At 39.5% G+C, this 21222-nt stretch overlaps 1 protein-coding gene across 1 annotated transcript in view; it reads left to right on the forward strand.

The window, feature by feature from the left end:
* The window catches only part of LOC126739955 (tektin-3-like), a 53316-nt gene that overhangs the window by 29106 nt on the left and 2988 nt on the right, over positions 1-21222 (forward strand). The window contains exons 6-8 of the mRNA XM_050445791.1: positions 7563-7689; positions 7745-7840; positions 7895-8049. Coding sequence (XP_050301748.1) covers positions 7563-7689; positions 7745-7840; positions 7895-8049 — 378 coding nt within the window. The remainder of the gene's footprint in view (positions 1-7562; positions 7690-7744; positions 7841-7894; positions 8050-21222) is intronic.

Genomic DNA, 21222 nt, shown 5'->3' on the forward strand with positions numbered 1-21222 from the left:
TCACTCGTGACTACCTCCCACGGTTGTCCGTTTCGCGATGGCTGCATCAGTCCTGGTGTTTTCTGCTGCGATGGCTTGTACCTTTGACATGACTGACAACTCCTGACATAACGAGCGATGTCTCGCATCATTCCCGGCCAATAATATTTCCTACATATTCGGGAAGTAGTCTTGGCAATGCCACGGTGTCCTGCCACAGGAGAATCATGGTTCTCCTTGAGTACCGCCTCACGAGTTTCTTGCGGCATGCAAAGCTTCCATGGATCTGCCATTTCGCTCTCGGTTAAGTCGGAAAGATCCCAAAAATGTCGGTATAACTGTCCATTTTTGATGCAAAAATCGGGAAAAGCTGCGGGATTACTTTCTACTGCAGCTTTTTTTTTTCTGTACCAGGAACAGGGATTAAAGTCACCCAGACTTAACAGCGGTTCAGGTTCGGAGATATCTATGGTACCTTCAAGCGGGTCCCTTGATAGGGCATCGGCAACCTTATTCAGTACCCCCTTACGGTATTTGATCTCGAAATCAAACTGTTGGAGATATACGCTCCAGCGAGCGAGTCGGCCGGACGGGTTCTTCATGGAGTGCAGCCATTTAAGACTCTGATGATCGGTCACAACGGTAAAATGATATCCTTCTAGGTACGGTCGCAATTTTTCAACTCCCCATACTATTGCCAGGCATTCCTTCTCTGTAACAGAGTACTTCTGTTCGGCTGCAGTAAGACTGCGGCTGGCGTAGGCAATAACATGGTCACCATCGGAGCTGTGCTGGATCAGGGCTGCTCCCAACCCATGGTCGGATGCGTCGGTTTGAAGTACAAAAGGCCTTGAGAAGTCCGGACATGTCAAGACAGGCGCTTCGGTTAAGCGAGTTTTTAATTCATTGAACGCCGTTTGTTCGGTTTCGGTCCAGCCCCAACGGTTTCCCTTTTTGAGTAGACGGTTAAGAGGGCTGGCTATCTGTGAAAAATTCGGTACGAAGCGTCGGTACCAGGAAGCTATTCCCAGAAATCGTCGGAGGCTCCGTAAATTGGTAGGGGGTGGTAATTCCTTGATGGCGGCTACTTTTTCCGGGTCGGTTCGAATCCCCTCGGACGTTACCAGATGGCCTAAATATCGCAACGATTTCTTTCCAAATTCACACTTATCTGGATTTATTCGCAAATTAGCTTTCCTTAGTCGGTGGAATACTTCTTTTAAGTTGTTAAGTTGCTCTTCAAAGGTCTCTCCAAGGATGATGATATCATCAAGATATGCGAAGCAAAAGTTGTCCAGTTCTGGTCCTATAATTCTGTCCATTAATCGCTGGAATGTGGCCGGTGCGGAATGTAACCCAAATGGCATTACTTTGAACTGGTACAGCCCCATCCCAGGCACGGTAAATGCGGTTATTGGTTTGCTACTTTCGGAAAGTGGGATTTGCCAGTAACCCTGTTTCAGATCAATACTGGATATATATCGAGCCCTACGTAGTTTGTCCAAAATCGAATTAATAAAAGGCAATGGGTATGCACCTTTTTGGCTAACAGAGTTGACCTTTTGGAAGTCAATACAAAAACGATACTTGCCGTCCTTTTTACGCACCATGACGATCGGTGAACTCCATGGACTACCTGAAGGCTCAATGATTCCATCTTCTAGCATCTGTCGAATTTCGGTATTTATAATATCTTGCATCTTAGGGTTCTGCGGTCGATATCTTTGCTTTATCGGTTCTGGATCCCGTAGGCGAATGACGTGTTCTACTAACGGTGTGGTACCCTTTATGGTTTTGAATTTGTTCAGTTCATTTTCCAGGAATCGGTCTAGCTCTTGCTGCTCCATAGACGTCAAGCTCAAGCGCTGAACACTATCCACTGAGCCTATAGGGCTACATGGGGTTGAAGGTGGTAACAAACGGTTTCCTAGATATGTTTGGCCTGTGCTGAGGTGTAATTTGACATCATGTCTGTTTAGAAAGTCCATTCCCAAGACAATATCGGAAGTCAGGTTTGGAAAATAACTGAAGGTTTCAGTCAACGGCAGGTCTCCAACGATGATCGGAATCTTATATGCTTCGGTAACAGCAACTATCTTTCCATTGGCAACCTTCGCTGTTGAAACTATAGGTAGTATTTTTGGGTAATTATTGAGGCGACAAGTTGCTACAGCACGGTCTCCTATAAACGAGTGGGCGGCTCCAGTATCTATCAAAGCCAGGTACGGTGCGTCGTCTATAAAAATCCGTATATGCGGTCTAGTGTCGGTTGAAATTGGTGGTGGATTGTCTAGCGGAGGTAATCGGGATTGTGTGGGTTGAGTCGAGGTTCTTTTACGATAGCGGCGCTGTGATGACCTCGTTCTAGGACAGCACCGATCTAGTTTCCCGAGTATGGACGGGAGCAAGTGCAATGGCGTGACATTATTCCAGTCTTTCCGCATCTGGAACAAAACAACCGGGCAGGTCCGCGGCAGTCTACTCTAAAATGTCCGCCTTCCCTACATCGCCAGCACTGCTGGTCATTGTTGTTTATCGGACGGTTGGAATTTGGATGGCGGTTGGGCATAGTATTGATCCCGTTGTTCCTTGTAGACCTCTGAATATAAAGCGAGGTGTTCATCCTGGTCCCAACTGCGCCGGACGGTGCTCGATTCCTGCCACTGGATTCGGCTTGCAATTCCGCTAGCAAATCTTCGGTTTCTCGGATAAGCCTCGACAATCCGGCCACGTCAGTAAGATCAGTCTTTCTGATAAACTGGCGATATTCTGGGAGCAAGTTTCGGTACAGCCATTGAATTTCCTGGTCCGCGGTAAGATTTCCATGTCTTCGAATCAGCGTTTGCAGATCGGTAATATATTGATGGCTTCGTTCTTCATGGCGCTGCAACCGGCGACTAATTTCAATTTCCAGGTCGGCGGCATAGTTGACGGGAAAGTAGAAACTTCGAAAGTCTCGCAGGAACTCGTCCCAAGTTCCCCAACGCGTGCGGTTATTTCGGTACCATAGAGAAGCTTCACTCTTAAATAACTCTGGCATATGTGGAAGCAACCGGTCAATCAAGATCCCTTGAGATACACATATTTCTTGTAGTCTCTCTATGAAAGTGACAGGGTCGGTGTGACCGTCGAAGTATACATTCCATTTGTGAACCTTAAGTGGTTGCATCGGGCCTGATAACGGACTTGCCGGATGTATCGTTATGGACGGTAGGGGGCCAACAGTCGTAGCTGCCGTGACCGGTGGCGGTAATACGGAGGTCTGTGGATATACGGTCGGAAATATAAAAGCCTGATGGTTCGGATCTGGAGTAGTTTTCCCAGATTTTATGAAAGTAGTCAATCGTTTTCTTAGCAGGTTTACGGTACCAGAAGTGTCCAGCCCGAACTTGCTTAGCTCACTCACTAAATCGTCCTTCTTCAGGAGGCATATCCAGCTGACGCGTGTGTCGGTAGATTCGGATGAGCCGGCTGCGGATGTGGCCATGTTCCCGGTCGATACGGTAGTCGCTGAAGTCGTGTTCTGGGACGTAGTAGGTTCCATGTTGTCGCTAGGTAGTCAAAGAACGGATTCCGTTCGGTAAAAAAAAAAAAAAAAAAAAAAAAAAACTGCCTTCGGTTAATCTGTCGAGATAGCAGGATGTCTTTCAGGCGGACGGTAGAAAGTTCGATAGTAGACACCCTCTTATCTGAATGGTCTTGAGGTCGGTCGTATACTTCTTTCCAGTGCGTGCGGTCTCAAAGCCGGCGGTATCCTGCTTTTGATGCGAACGGTACCGATGTCGGTAATAGACCCTTCTTTCGGTGTGAACGGTGTCGAGGTCTATAGGCGACTCTTCTTTCGGTGTGAACGGTGTCGAGGTCTATAGGCGACTCTTCTTTCGGTGTGAACGGTGTCGAGGTCTATAGGCGACTCTTCTTTCGGTGTGAACGGTGTCGAGGTCTATAGGCGACTCCTCTCGATGTGAACGGTTCGACGGTCTGAATCCGGTGTGAACGGTGTCGAGGTCTGTAGTCCACTCCTCTTTCTCGATGTGAACGGTGTCGAGGTCTGTAGTCGACTCTCTTCTCGATGTGAACGGTGTCGACGGTCTGTAGGCGACCTTCTTCTCGATGTGAACGGTGCCGACGTCTGTAGTCGACTTTTCTCGATGTAAACGGTGTCGAGGTCTGTAGGCGACTCCCCCACTTTGCTCTCTTCAACAGGATAAAATTTGGAAAATAATCGGGTGGGGAGTATTCGTTCTTGCGCATGTTCTCCTCTTCATCATTGACTTATTGAAAGGTGCGTACGGCGATCCATCGGATTTGGCTACATCAAATTATTGCTTTTGCAGAAAATAATGAGTTTGAACTGCGCAGATACTAAGGACGGTAAGCCAAACAGTATGTTTCCTGTATATGGAGTTTCAACTCTAAACATATGCTTTCGGTGCATAAACGGTACTACAGGGGCGGACTGTCTGAAACTTTGTTACGGCACATGCGCAGTACTCTTAGATCGGAAATGGTCATTCAGGTTAACTGCCAAACTGGGTTAAAAACGGTCCTCAACAATGTAAACGGTCATGTTGACGGAAAAAACGGTCCAGTCTCCAGGCGCGTTAACTCAACTTGACTAATCTCTGAAGATGGTAACGGATCTTCTGCTTTTTTTAGCAATATTACTGTGCACACTTGGTAAACGGTATCTATTAAGATCTGACAATGTTAGTTTGGGTAGGGATGAAAAGCAGGTTACATTTCGGTATTCGAAAAAAAAGAAAAGGTCCCTGCTCGGGCGCCAGTTTTGTAATAGTGTTTACTGGCGCTTACTAATTTTTTCTATCCCCTCTCGATCTTCTGGGTTATTTATAAAGTTTGTAGTTGGTTATCCAACCATTATCTCGGGCGCCACCCTCAAGTTTAATGTGGATGAGGGACCACGGCCTATCGGGTAGCCTTTAGACAGTGGAGAAAGTAATCCAGGTCTTCTGTGTGAGTAAAACAATAGGCAACATTATAACAAAATCACATTTATTCATCCCCAAACCTAACATATCATCTCTTTGCTAACACTTCTCAATAAGCCTTACATACGGCCAAATTCAATACGGTACGGTGCGGGAAGAGGAGGAGTGCAATGAAGAGAACCCATGTCGGTAAGCAAAATGTAAAAGCGATGCGGTAATTTATGGCAGTGAATAAACGGATCAGATACAGCCCAGGGAAAATAAAGCATGAAACGGTCGGTATTAATCGGAATGGTAAGCGGTAAGTCACCCACAGGATAATTAAGCGGTCTAGTATGGAAAATAAATGCGGTCGCTCGTAACCTTGGCCAATTCTGTTTAAAATGTCGGTAGACGTGGTCTTAATTATGTAGGTAGAAGATGGCAAGGCTGTCAGGTTGGGAATAATGGGATAATATCCAATGCAGGGTGATACCTCGTAACGGTCCGACACGTAGCCCCCTAGCACTTTTTAAGGAATACACAGTGTTACCCCGTAACGGTCCGGCACGCAACCCCGTGTATCCTGCGGACGCTAGGAATAATGGGATAATGTCCAATGCAGGGTGCTACCTCGTAACGGTCCGACACGTAGCCCCCTAGCACTTTTTTAAGGAATACACAGTGTTACCCCGTAACGGTCCGGCACGCAACCCCGTGTATCCTGTAGACACTAGGAATAGGAAAAGGGAATTTGCCTACCTTCTTACCTATTATACTTACATGCTGACAACAGCGGCGGAATGACGGAGCTGGCGGCGGCGGAGCGATGTACGGTACTGTGGGGCTTACCTCGGTCGGTTGCTGCGGTCGGTCTTCTCGGTCGGACTGCTACTCTCGGACTCAGCGGACTCAACGGACTGCCCGCTGCCGGTCAGTGCATCGCGTTATATAGAGCATGGACATGCGCGGTACTTAGTAAACGCGGTAACAGTAGTGGTGGTACGGACACGAACGGTACTGAGGTATTAACGCGGTGATAAATTAATAATTAACGCGGTCGCGCGGTTATTAACAAAATAGAAACTTTCCTAACTTTACTCGGCAAATCTTAGTAGTTAATATGAATCTTGAAAATTATTAATTTCAGTTGGAAAAAGAACCGAGTAATTCTATAGATAAATAAGAAAATTACAGAAAATTTAGTAACTTCGTTACAGTATGTAGAGAGCGACGACAATAGCCGGACAGGCAGGCCGGACTGTCCAAGGACTGCCGGCCGCCTGAACGTGAATACCTTTAGGTACCTATAGGTATACCTATACCTGAGGTACCTTTTCTCATCACTTGACCACGTAAACTGTGTTGTATATTTAAAAAAAAAATTAATAAAAACGTAGTAAAATAATAAAAAAAAAATAGTAATAAATAGGAATGTTTTGCCGTAATTCATGTGAATCTTACATTTTTCTGAGTCCTCCTGGATCACGGGTGACGAGAAGTACGTGGTACCGATATCGAAATTGATCAGATTGGCGAACTTAAAATTGACGATCAAATTGTCGATGTTCGTTATTTGATACTTCTTCTCCATTTCGATCTGGCTTATGATCATCTCTACGAGGTAAATCTGTGAGGTGGGCATTTTTTCTTTCGATAGTACAATGAACTTTTAACTGATAATTTTATGATAACAAAAAATGACGCTTGAATTTGAAAACTTATACAATTATTTTGCCGCACTTTAATTACTGTTCCTCGTTACTTATATCATGCTCTCAGGAATATATAAATCAGTTACAACTTCAACAAAATAAAGTAATGCGAATTATTCTTAACGGTAATAAATATACACCTATCAATCAGATGCTTCAAATATTAAAATGGCTTCCTGTGAAGCAAAATATTCTTAAGGCAAATTTAATTTTAATTTATAAAATAGAGCATGGATTTATGCCATCATATCTGCAACATTTTTTAGAGAAAAGATCCAACTTTCAACAATATAATATAAGGTCAAGAAATGATTATCATATATCAAGAGTTAGATCAACTTTATTGCAAAAATCATTGTTTTTTGAAGGGTTGCAAGCTTTTAACTCTCTTCCATTAGAAATCAAGAACGCAAGTAATTTAAGGTTATTTAATAAGAATGTTAAAAAACATTTATTTAGAAATAGCGTTATGTGATGTACAGTTTATGTATTACTATAGGTTTTACTTATTTTTTATACTACTAAATTTAGCAAATTGAATGTATTAGCCAAGTGCTAAATAAAGAATATTATTTTTATTATTATTATTATTATTATTATAGTTAGCAGCGTAGTAACCACCCTTGTGAATTTAATAAATTTTGAATTATTGAATGAATTAATGAATAACTAAACCTTAAATGAATAACCAACACGGCCGCGCTTATAATCGGATATTCCAGCGTCGTTAAAAACCTCACGCAAAGAAGCCAAGTCCAAGCAGCTTAAACGAATCGTTTCTAGATTTATCGCTTGGCGGCAGCACCACTCGGTAAACGAAACTGTACGGTAATCGATCGGGTACATTTTAAAACACAAAATTGCGTATCTTCCTAAATATTCAATCAACGGTCTTATAATGTATATTATTATGTTAAAATGGTTATAATTGTTTAAGTGTAAGCACCACACAAACCTGGGCCGAACACAGCAATCGTATCGTTCAGAAATCTCAATCGGAGAGAGGACATTCGGCGCAGATGCGTTCTGATATCGACAATTTAATAAATACTTGCTCTCAAGAGGTAGATTTTTATATCCTGCTAAAGGAATAATGGATTTTTAAACACAATTTTTCAGGTATGGGATGCTTGGAGCAACACTAATAACGCTTTAGCTCGCAGAGCGGCAGAATCACTGGAAACCAAGAGTAAATTACAAAATCATCTGCATAAGGTAAAACAGATATATTAAAAGATCCTGGGCAATATATAATTTTTATCATTTTAGTGTCAACAAGAGCTATTTGATTTAGAAAAGAACATTGAACTGTTGAAGAAAGCTATTATCGATAAAAGTGCGCCGATGAAGGTGGCCCAGACACGCCTTGAAGCTCGTACACATCGCAAGAGTATTGAGTTGTGTCGCGACACTGCTCAAGACAGGTCAGTGAATTATTTTTTGCCACTTATTATTATTACGTAAGATACTTCTGGGAAATCAGTGATATGTAAACGCAATAAATGCCAAGTCAAAATAGAACAAAATTGTCAACAGTATTCTAAAGAACTATCTAATTTGTTGATCAAAAACTATTAATAATTGTCGCTCATTTAATATTCCATGACAGTCCGACATTCACACATACCTATTATTTGTGTTCTCTAACACCCTTATAGTTTTTACAGTTTCATTTAACTTCTTAATTGTGTATCACGTATCATTTTGTGCAGAATTTATTATTCTATTAACTTAACCAGGCAAAGATTTATTATTGGATGGCATGTGAGTGAGATGAAGACAAATATGAAATGAAAAATTGCCTCTTCTGGGATTTATATTAAACGATTCAGGATTGTTGGAATGTGCATTTTATTAATAACACAAATACATAAACATGAAATTCCGATATTAAGAATGTTTATACAAGGACTGATGAACGGAAGAACTATTTTCTGGTTTTAATTCATTATTTTATTCTCAGGAAAGAGATATTCTATTTTATTAAAATGAGCACTAAAATTTAATTTAGTTGCTGTTGAAAAAAAAAATAACAAAGTATATGTTTATTATTGCTGTTATATTATACCGGGTGGTGCGTCACCGAGCGGAACATAGGAAAACCCATGTAAATTTTAAGGGGGTCAATTATTGGCTTCCCTGTACATTTTATAGAAAAAATGTAAGATAACTTGAATTGACGAAACAGTGGGCTGCCAAGGCAGTTGTGCATATAGGTCTCCTGAGCCCAACGGCCTTAGAGAAACCGATAAGGCTCTCTGGTCTGAAGGACTTAAAGTCGCTCGGTACACTGAAAGTGTTACCCAAGTATTTGAACCTAGCGCGCGTGAGTGCTGGGCACTCCCCGACTACATGGTCAACGGTTTCATCCTCCTCACAGCACCATCGGCATTCCGGGTTGTCCGCAATACCGATAGTATGGAGATGGCTTCTTAAGTGCCAGTGACCGTTTAAAAGAACCTGTCACTAGCCGAATTTCGCGTCCTTTTAGGCGTAGTAGATTTTTGGTGAGACAGACAGAGGGCTCACCTATGTGCGCTTTGGCCTGGCTCATACCAGGGGACTCAGTCCATCTTCGGTGGGTCCACTTGTCCAGCAGACCCTTCATTGACGCGACCGCAACGCATTTGGCGATTCCAACTATGGGTTCCGGCCCCATCGGCACATTCGCAGATCCCAGTCTGGCAAGAGAGTCCGCTTTCTCATTACCTGCATGGCCTGCGTGGCCAGGTATCCAGACGAGCTGGACCCTGCATCCAACCTGTATCAGTTTTTTCAGGACTTTTATGCACTCTAGTACAAGCTTGGAGCTTACCTTTGCGATCGTAATAGCCTTAATGGCAACTCTGCTGTCCGAGCATATTGATACGACTGTATTGCGGTGTCCGCAGCTTAGGATTTTCTGTCCGCATTTTAATACAGAGAATACTTCGGCCTGGAAGACAGTGGTGTGCACCCCCAGCGACTATGCCCTACTGGTATGTGGGATCCCACCAATAAGCCCTGATCCAGCTCTGTTATTCATTCTGGAGCCATCTGTGTACCAGATGGTCCCCCTATTTAGCAATGCAGGTCTGTTGGAATGCTGTCACTCCTCTCGCCTGCAACGTGCGTCACGAATCCCTCGCAATCCACAGTCACTGGAGCCATGCAGTCACTGCCCGTCAGAAGGAGAGGACATTCCTGTATGGCCCGTGACCAAATTTTTGCGTGACCGGTCTCGCCAGCACGTAGTTCGCCGAGGACGTATAGCCTGTACGCAGTCCTCATTGCTTCGAATTGCACAACGAGGTCCAGAGGCGGAAGGCTCAGCAGAGTCTCAAGCGCTCTAGTTGGCGCCGTCCGCATGGAACCCGTTATGCTGAGACATGCAAGACGTTGGACTCTGTCCAGTTGAGCACGAATTTTCGCTTTCTCCGTACATGGCCACCAAACGATAGCCCCGTATGTGAGAAGAGGTCTCACAATGCGCGAGTAGATCCAGTGGAGGATGTTAGGAGACAGACCCTAGGTATTGCCGAAAGCCCACCTGCAGGCCCATAGCGCGCAGGTGGCCTTCTTTATTCTGGTGTCTGCATGATCGTGCCAGGAGAGTTTGGGATCCAACTTGATTCCCAGAAATCGAACTGTCCTGGAGTAATGCAGCTGCACGCCACCTAGAGATATAACATGGGGCGTGCCAAAGTTACGTCTCCTCGTGAATAGTAGGAGCTCTGATTTTTTGGGGTTAATCCTGAGACCCCCCGAGAGGCACCATATGTCCACCATACGCAGGGCTATCATCATAGGGCCCTGCATTGAGACGGCGTCTTTCCCTGGGCAAAGGATTACCAGATCATCAGCGTAGGCCTGTGTGTATAGGCCAGCATTGTTTAAAAGATTTATCAGGCTGTCGACCACAAGGCACCACAAGGTAGGGGACAATACTCCTCCCTGCGGGCAGCCCCTAGCCGCCAACGTTTCGACAATCTCGTTGTTGAGCTGGGCAGATACATGACGTTTCGAGAGCATGGCCTCTATCCAGCTAACCAAACAGGGTTCCGAGCCGCGGCTCTCGAGTGCTTGGCAGATTAATGCAAAAGGGGTGTTGTCAAACGCCCCTTCAATGTCTAGAAACGCACCCAGACAGGCCTTGCCACTACCCAGAGCACCCTCCACCTTCCTAACGAGGTGGTGTAGGGCCAGGCCCGTGGATTTGCCCGCCTGATAGGCGTATTGGTGCACATGCAATGGTTTGTTGACCAGGATGCTTTCCTTATGATATCGATCAATCAGCCTCTCCATCGCCTTCAGCATAAAGCTGGTAAGGCTGATAGGTCGGTACGATTGCCCCACGGCCATTCTTCCCTCGGCACGTTCCCTACACACCTTGGATTGGGCTAAAGAAGAGAAGAAGACACGCAGGAAAAAACCAACACTAAGAAAGAAGAACAGCAGGCCGAGAGCGGCAGATAGTAAGCAGAAAGAAGAGAAAGCAGAGGCACACCTAAGAATAGCGGAAGAAAGGTGTGACTCTAGTCCAACAATCCCAAGTGTTATTGCTGGGGAGTTTATCGACGTCCAGTCTAGATCTACAGGATTTAGTTTCAACAGGCTTAACGCGTGTAGGATGCAGGCTAGGCTTGCATACTCCCGATCAGGGTGTATGCTGGAGTGTGAGGTGTTAGCCTGGAGGTGCTAGCCAAGGAGAAAAACAAAAAGGTCTCCGTGCAGGTCCAACAAACTACCTAAGAGGTGTGCTAGGGACCGTTCAGCCTTACGCGGATTAGAGCCCAGACAACCTCCCCAACCCCTGTAAGATAACTTTTTTAAGAGAACAATCTGGCAAACCCTTGTGCAAAGTTTCGAAAAATTTTAATAAGCGAATCTTGAATTATTCAATTAAATGTAATTGCAAAATTAGCAAATTTTCCGTTCAGGTAAAACCAAACGGGCACCAGTAAAATGAATATTGTAACTGACGTGAGGAAAAGTGTCAATAAATCAGTGACAGTCGATATTTGAAAACAAGTATGGATTATTCAATCGACGAAAAAATAGATATAAATATTTAATATAACTTCATCGTTATATTGTCTTACTTTGAATGTACGTTTGTGAGATTGATAAAACGAAAAAAAAAACATTTCTTGTATTTGGCTGTACGTCAGATTTGACAAAGCCTTATAACAAATTGTTTGCTGGTGGCTGGTGTCTGGTTTTACCTGAACCGAAAATTTGGTAATTTTGCAATTACATTTAATTGAATAATTCAAGATTCGCTTATTACAATTTTTAGAAACTTTGCACGAGAGTTTGCCAGATTGGTCTTTTCAAAAAGTTATCTTACATTTTTTCTGTAAAATGTATAGGGAAGCCAATAATTGACCCCCTTAAAATTTACATGGGATTTCCTATGTTCCGCTCGGCGACGCATCACCCGGTATATTTATTATAGCTTGCACAAACATATTCGATCCTAGTTGTCTGGAAAGAGATTTTAAGCACCAAAGAAAATTAAGCCAACAGAAAATTTACTGTTCATCTGAATGCAAGAAATCATATTAGACTAATAATTGTACTAACCTAATAGAGTTTGAATTGGATAGAGCTCAGCATGAAAACTATTTAGGTACTCAAGGTTGAACTAATAGAAAAAAAGGAAGTTATCCCAGGAAAATATTTTTAATAATACATTTTCGATTTTTAATTTGAAACCTAAAAAAGGAGAGTAAGAGTTTCAGTAAGCCATGGATTACTGAAAGTATTAAGGAATCTGCTAAGAATATGCTATGTCTTCACACTATATGAAAATACTTCAGAAATGTCAGTGTTATCCTAAATTATTTCAATAAATACCGCAGTATATATCGTAGGCTTCTAAAAGTTGCTAAGAGCAATTATTACAAAATAAATTGGCTCAAGCAAATAACAAGCAAAGGGAGGCATTGGAAATAGTAATTTTTTTATGAGGAGAAATAAGAATGAAACATCATTCTTAACCTGAAGGTGATACTTAAATTCTTACTATTGCTCTATTGCCCAACTTACATTAAATATTCCATCTAATCCAACTGATCTGTCTTTTATGGGAGAACAAAGTGTAAGTTAGTGCAACTTCTTTTTTTACTGCTGTTACAGCTTATGCATTTTAATAACACTAAACTACATTAAAAACAAAAATCCGCCAAATGGGACGTAATATCAATAAATATTTTTTTGAGCCTACCATTAGAAGCTCTTTCAAAAGTATCTACTCTTTCAGATATACAGGGTGTCCGGTAATTAATTGGACATAGGTTAATGTAGGATACCTGACATGAAAATAAATTGTTTGAGCTCAATATCGCTTAGCAAAATGTTATTGATTTTCGTTCTACAGGGTGTTAAAACTAATTTTTTACCAACATTTATTGAAATATTTTGGAATCCACTGGACAGATTAACCTAAAATTTGGCGTACTCTTATTATTTGGGATGAGAAATACGAATATGATATATATTTTGCCATTGCCACTAGATGGCGTCACATACAACAACATTGATTGATTAAAAAGGTCATAACTTTTTTGACCTCTCTGCACTCATATGCGAGTGAAAATAATAAAACAGCACTTAATTCTAGTCAAAAAAGTTATACTTCTTTGATCTCCAAAAAGTAGACCGTTTTCGAAATCTTTGATAAGCTACTTATAAGTAGCGACCAGTACAAAGATTATCGCCTGGCGATAACGAACTCATAATATCTGGACCGCTGGAAGATTATATGGACAACGTTAACTTGCAACAAATCTATTTTCAACAGGATGGAGCACCATCCCATCAAATAAATAATGTAAAAATATTTCTTAAAAGACTGTTTAACGATAAATAGACTGCAACACGCGGCTCCATTTCGTTGGCCATCTAGGTCATTAGACCTAACCCCTCTAGACTTTTATTTTTGGGGTTACATCATAATAATATTAATAATAATTGACAGTTTATATTCCTCATAAGATATTACATATAGATAAGTTTATAATACAAAGAAAAAATTCTCCATCAGTGTGTATTAATTCAGCATGTAACTGTAAAGAGGAGATAAAGGTAATGTTTCAGCTACCCTCAGAAGGAGCTGCTAGGACCTTGGATATTACACTTATCATTTTGAAAAAAAATCGCGAACCGCATTATAAATTGTACGAATAGGATGCATACATCCATAACTAATCGAAAAGAAAAAAAATCTAAATTATCCTAGCTTACTTATTATTTACTAATAGGAGGCAGGAGAGGAGGAACGAGGGGGACAGGTATATTGACTATATTTCTGTTGTAGACTCTTACAGTAGAAAGAAATATACATGTAAAAATTTATGTTTCCAAACGCGCGCCAGATATAAACACGGAATGCTGACACAAAAAAGAGCAGAACCAAGAGATGTCAGTATTAACAGAAAATAACATCAATTATTTTTCTATGCACTAACCATTTTTATTGATTTTTTTAAAGCCGATATAGATTTAGAAAAATCCCAAATTTTGTATTTATTAATTTTGGACACAATATTGTAAGAAAATGACTTTTTAAAAATATCTTTCTTATGTAAAAGTATCAGCAAAAGGTCATGTCGAATATTTATATTGTGAACGTCATTACGATATCTGAGCTTATTATAGAGATATGGTGGTGCTTTAAATTTCATTATTTTGTAAAAAAAATATATGGAGTGCAAAAAGAATGAAGTGTATAAAAGAATACAGAACCGCTGATGAACTGCAAACATATATTAGGCAAATAATTGGATCAATAGATAGAATATCAATCTTAAAAGCTACAAGACGCATGCTTAAGTGTGCTCCGAAATGTATTGAATAAGATGGCGATGTTTTTGCTCATTTATTGTAAGTAAATTAAGTAGGTTTACTTGATGTTAGTTTTATGTTTCAAAGCCGACTTGCCTAAATTGTGTAAAATTATTAATAATGTAAAACTATAACTTTGTTATTTTTAGGTTTAGACTATTATTGTAAATCATTATTATTGTATTGTAAAATAATCATCTTTTGATTTATGTAAAAATATACAGGGGATTCCATTAAACAGAAGTAAATGTTTCAGATTTTCACGAAAAAGCGATGTTCAATGTTTTTTATGTTTTCACCATTTTGATCAACAAAAAAACCCTGCTAGTTTGCTAATTTCCCCGACCCTGTATCTTAAATATAAACAGTGCCGATTTAATTGGAGGCACTCTGTATAGATGCTAGGTTAAGTATTGATAAGTATGTGAATATATTTTTTTTTTTTTGGTATTAATAACTTTAATAAGTTTCGTCAACTTTCAGCTCTTGAGTCCTAGAATTCTATTTTCGATTTATCTTCCTTTCACACAAAAATTGTTAAGCTCTTTGATGCTTCCCAATGATTAAAATCAAACCGAAATCCAAACCTATAAAATCTTGGTTCACGAGGGGTTTGAAAGTATTTTCAAGAAATCTGAGATCTCTTCACACAATAAGAAAGTTCACTGACTCTCCAGTTTTTCATAACTATTTCAATTCTTACCGAGCCTTGTATCGTCGTCTGATAAGAATCTCTGAGAAAACTTACTACTCCAACCGTTTGTGTAAGTGGTTCATCTAACAAATATAAGGAGAGTTGGAAAATTATTAATGATGTTCGTCACAATTGTGGTAAGCAGTCAAGACAATGCCCTGAAGTCTCACCCAATGATTTTAACAATTTTTTTTCTAATATTGCCCTACAACTTCAGCAAAATTTTAACCCTTCTGTGGATCCTCTTTCCTTTACGCCAGCCATTCATGTTCCAAATTCCTTCTTCTTTATACCTACAAGCCTAAACGAATTCAAGGATATTCTGTATACTGAAAAAAATAAAAATTCAACTGGAGAAGACAACCTTTCAGCTAAGATTTTTCTCCACCTTCCAAAAACGGCGCTAAAGGCACTAGTTGACGTAATTAACCTTTCTTGGAGCAAGGGGATATTTCCATCTTGCCTAAAATCAGCTAAAGTTATCCCAATTCACAAGGGTGAAGCTCTTGATAATCCTTCCAACTTTCGTCCCATCTCTCTCTTGTCTACGCTATCAAAGGTAATCGAAAAACTGGTTAAAAATCGAATAATGTCCTTTAAAGTCCAAAAACATCCTCACCAGACTTCAATTTGGCTTCCGTGAAAATACCAGTACCAATGATGCCATGTTTAATTTTTTTCATGAGCTTTACTCCCAGATAAATGCTGGTGGAGTTTCGGCGGCAGTTTTTTGTGATTTGTCGAAGGCTTTCGATTGTGTCTGCCACAGGATTCTACTGCGGAAGCTTTATCATTATGGTTTTCGGGGAGTTTCATCTTCTTGGTTTGATTCCTATCTGCAAGATCGGCAACAACGAGTGCTTGTAGGATCTAAGTACTCTGATTACCATCCTATCACCTTGGGAGTTCCTCAGGGTTCAGTTTTGGGGCCTATACTTTTTCTCCTATACATAAATGATCTTACCAATCGTAATGTACGGGGGAAATTTACTCTATTTGCCGATGATACCACACTTCTTTGGCAGAGCCCAGACACAGATATTCTGCGAACTACATTAGCAACTGATCTTCAGGCAGTAAATCTCTGGTTTGAATCAAACTTGCTATCACTAAATCCTCAAAAAACCAAATTATTGTGTTTTAAGTGTGCTCTAGACCATGTGCCTTTTTCTAATTCAGTAGTTCAGCAGTTTGATAATACAACATTCTTGGGTATATTCATTGACAGAGAACTCAGATTTGAAGAGCATTACCTCGGTACTTGCAAAAAGGTGTCTGCAGGTTGTTTTGCAGTCAGAGCGGCTACCCTGGAGCTTGGCATGGAGTTTGGAAGATCTGTATATTTTTCATTAATTGAATCCCACCTTAGGTATGCCATTTGCTTCTGGGGTAATGCAGCTGCCTACCTTCTACAAATGCTGCTTGTTGTACAGAAGCGTGCTGTACGTTGCATCTGTGGGGCTAAACCAAGAGATTCCTGTCGCCCATTATTTGCTAGGCTGGGCATACACACTGTCTTCTCCCTCTACATTCAGGAAGTGGCCTGCTTACTCTTTGCAAATCGCTTTAAATTTATAACCCCAAATCCAAGATACTTAACGCGTCAAGTGAACGATCTAAATCTTCCAATCCCCTCCTCCACATTAAATAAAAAATCTATTTTCTACGAGGGAATCAAAATTTTCAATCGTTTACCAGATGGAATCAGGGAGGCAAAATGTATTGACACTTTTAAACGTAAATTGAAAATACTTTTGACCAAAAAATGTTACTATTCACTGGATGAATACTACGTCGACACATTCTAATTTTCCCTAAGTGTAAGTTTACAGTATTTGAATTTTATTTGATTTGTTTGTAAGGTGAATTCTTTGCTGTCTTATACTTGAGGAGATAATTATAGAATTTATAACTGTTTGATCAAGCCATTACGGAAGCGACACCAGAGAATTGGCGAAAAGCAGTCCAGCATGTAATTAAGCAAGAGGACAAAATGTGGGATCTTGACAACCTCATCGATCAGACAGTCGATCCTTTAATTATAATGTCAAGAGGTGATGACAGTTCGTCAGATGACGAAGAAGACTACAATCTATTATAATTTAAAATTGTTATACACTGTTCAAAAAGTGCCAGATCCAAAAGTGACATTTTCAACTGTTTTACTCTACTTATTATGTTCAATAAATTTGTGAAAAAAATATATTATTCCATTTAAACAAAAGTAACTTTCTAAAATAAAATAGCAATTAAGTACATTAATTATAAGGTAAAAAACAAGTCCCAGTTGCACGCCTTTGGCGAACCGTTTTCAATGTTTATCAGTGGGTAACAATGGGCAAAACTCATAAATTGACCCAAAACCGGGTGGCACTACCTGCAATCAACGAAAAGAAAGAATTTTACATTGAAACTAATACCCAACTAAGGTAGTGGCATAAAATATTGGTGGATCACCAGGTACCACTTTTGCATACATCATGAGGTTTTATTGCTCTACACACTTCTGAAATAGAGTATAATTTACTTTTTATGTATTTTTTTCTGATATTTGTTTTGGAACTCAAGTGTGTATGGGGTGTAGTGGTAGTAATTTAAGGTAGCTTTGTTTAGAACAATTTTTCTTTGTTAATAACAACAATATACAGATGTTTTTTTTTATTATACAGTATGTGTCAGCCAAATGGAATAAATTAGCTAATAAATAGACGGTAGCGTGTTGGAAAAAACGCTCGAACACGTCGATTGGTTTTTATAGTTGCGCATTCTTTTTCATAAAAACTTTTTATACAGGGAATATCAGATAACGATGGCCAATACAATAAACGCCGCAAAAACCACCCTTGCCTTCACAAAAAGGAGGAAACTAGAGCCCATAAGAGACTACTGTTCTTTGGCGAATACCTGCGACTCGAAGATGAGGTCAAATATCTAGGGGTGACCCTGGATAAAAAACCAGCTACAAGAAGCTTGTAATAAATAATATAAACAAGGCCACGAATACTCGTACGTACCGTAAGAGAATGTTTGGCAGATCATGAGGACTATCACCAAAAATTCATTTAGCTTTATGCATCGTATCAACCGGCAGCATTGTCGTTTCGCTCCGTAATTGCTCACAGTTTTAGTGTGTTAAGATTAATAGCAGAAATAAGAAATTTTCACTAGTAGTGCTTTGTAAGACTGCCAATCCAACGCCATATGTTGTTACTTAATTAGTGAACAGTAAATGTGTTAAAAGAGTGATTTAAGTGCAAACAATAGACCAAATATGTCTATATGTTTTTTGTGAGGAATCCATACCATCACGAAAAAAACTGCCATGTAGTGAATGTAAAAACGCATATCAACTGCGTTCACAAGTCCGTCGATGTTGCCAATTTGATTTCTGAAGTAAGAGGTTTATCCTGGAAGTGTGATGAATGTGTTTCAAAATGTATTTCCATTGACCAATCACGTTTAAAACTTCTCGTAAATGAGCATGTACAATCATCACTGCTGCTTTTGAATCCCTAAAATCTGATTTAGTTACTGTAATCTCTGAGAAGATCTTAAGTGTCAAGTCGGCGACTACTGCACCGGTGAGCTATTCAAGTATAGCAAAAAATAACACTCAACCTGCTGTCTTGGTAGTGCCAAAGAACCAAGCCCAGACCACTGAAAAGACCAAGGAAGATATAACCCATCGAATTAACCCATCGGAATTGAATTTACAGTTAACCAAAGTAAAAGCGGTTAAAAATGGTTCCATTGTCGTAGGCTGTAAAAGTAAGGAAGAAAACAAAAAGTTTAGAGAGATGGCTCAAGAAAAGTTAGCTGATTCCTATGAAATTAAGGAGCTTCACGGAATTAGTCCTAGGGTTCGTATAGAAGGTTTTAGGGAAAATTATAATAATGACGAATTTCTTAATTTAATGAAACAAATAAATAAAGATGTATTTTTTTCTGAATCCATATGTAATGTTTTTAAAATATGTACGACAAAAAAAGCGACAAGATATTTCAGGCTGTTCTTCAATTAGATAGAGCGACATATGATAGGATCATAAAGGTGGGCACTGTTTTTTTGGGATATGATGCGTGCTCTGTATTTGATGGTGTTGAAGTAAATCGCTGCTTTAACTGTAATGAATTTAACCATTTTAAAAAAAATTGCATTAAAACTGAAATTTGTCCCAGATGTAGTGAAAATCACTCAGTAAAAGAATGCAAATCTTCCACATTAAATGTTCTAATTGTGTTAATCAAAGCAAATCGGATCATGCTGCTTAGGATATATCAGTCTGTTCGGTTTTCAAGAATGCGTGTGCAAAACTACAGGCAAATATTCTCGGCCAATAGCAATTAATCGATAATTTCATAGGTCAAGGTGCTGCTTCTGTACCTGCCCATCCGATTTTGAACTATGCTCCTGCATTGACCCCGCCCGTATTGATGGCGCCTACTGCGAGCAACCAAAATTATTATACTGCACCGAGTACCGGACTTAGTAAGCGCTTTTTGGTCTATTATCAGAACGTACGTGGTTTGAGAACAAAGACTGCAGATTTATTAAATAGCACCTCTGCGTGTTGGTATGATCTAATGGCGCTTACTGAGACATGGCTCGATTCGTCAATATCTGATGGTGAGGTGGTTGCGGCTGTGTACAATGTCTTTCGAGCCGATAGAGATTTTCTAAATACGGGAAAATCACGAGGTGGGGCTGTCTGATAGCCGTTAATAAAAAGTTTAATGCTTTTAAAATAGATGTAAATCAAAGTGTTGATCTTGAGCCCGGTATAGATATTGTTGGTGTTAAGATTGTATTAGATTTCTCGTCAATTTTAGTTTTTGCTGTATATCTTCCTCCTCCAGTATATCCTGAAACTTTGGAAAATCTGTTTGAGTGTCTAACATCCCTTGACTGCATTTTTGGTAATAATATTTGCATATTGGGTGATTTTAATCTACATAATTACGTTAACTGTAACAATTCTCAAGATAAGCATATTTTAATACTGCAAAACTTTATAACTTTTCTTAATTGCAATCAAAGCAACTCTATACAAAATTCAAATAACAGAATTCTTGATTTGGTCATAAACAATAATGAAAATTGCATAGTGGAAAAATCTTTGGATCCGTTGTTAACCGAAGATACTCACCATCTGCTCTTGATATTTCGTTAAAATATTGCCACTCTATGAATTTTAAGCGTAAGACACTTTTTAACCTACAAAATGCATTTAACTTTAAAAATGCTAATTTTCCTAATTTATATGATACCTTTTCAAAGACTGATTGGTCATTTATGGAAGCTACGGTTTCTGTGGAGCATCAGTTTAAGGTCTTTTATGATTTAATATTAAAGGAATTGGACAGTTTTGTACCAAAATATCCTAATATACCTAGGAGAAATTTTCCACCTTGGTTCACAAATAGTATTATAAGGGATATAAAGCTTAAGAGTTTTCATTACAACAAATTTAAAAAATATGGAAGAATCGATGATATAAAAATATAAACACGTTTAAATTGTTACGCAATAAATCTAAAAGAGATATATCTAAATCTTACTATCAATACGTAGAAAGCAGTATCATAAATAATCCTAACAAATTTTGGAGTTTTATAAAGAATAAAAAAAATACAAGAGATATTCCTAAAGATATGTTTTACAAGGACACTCCTATAAAGGGCACCCTTGAAATAGTTAATTCCTTCGCTGACTACTTTAAACGATCTTTTTTAAATAATCATTTACACCCTAATTCTCATCATACCCCAAATAACTCTATAAATATTTCTTGTTTTTCAGAACGCGAAGTACTCAATGCTTTAAACAAATTAAAACCTAAATTTACAACAGGACCGGATCTTATTCCTGCATGTATTATTAAGGACTGTAGGCATATACTTGTAAAGCCTTTACTTGTTTTGTTTAACAACTGTCTTTTATCGGGTCTGTCTATTCCTGCATTATGGAAAGTTTCCAAGGTTTGTCCTGTATTTAAAAAAGGTAATAAGTCCGATATATGTAATTATAGACCTATATCTATAATTTGCAATTTTTGTAGAGAAAAGAAAGTTTTTG

Source organism: Anthonomus grandis, chromosome 8 (assembly GCF_022605725.1).
Source record: "Anthonomus grandis grandis chromosome 8, icAntGran1.3, whole genome shotgun sequence".
Taxonomy (NCBI): domain Eukaryota; kingdom Metazoa; phylum Arthropoda; class Insecta; order Coleoptera; family Curculionidae; genus Anthonomus; species Anthonomus grandis.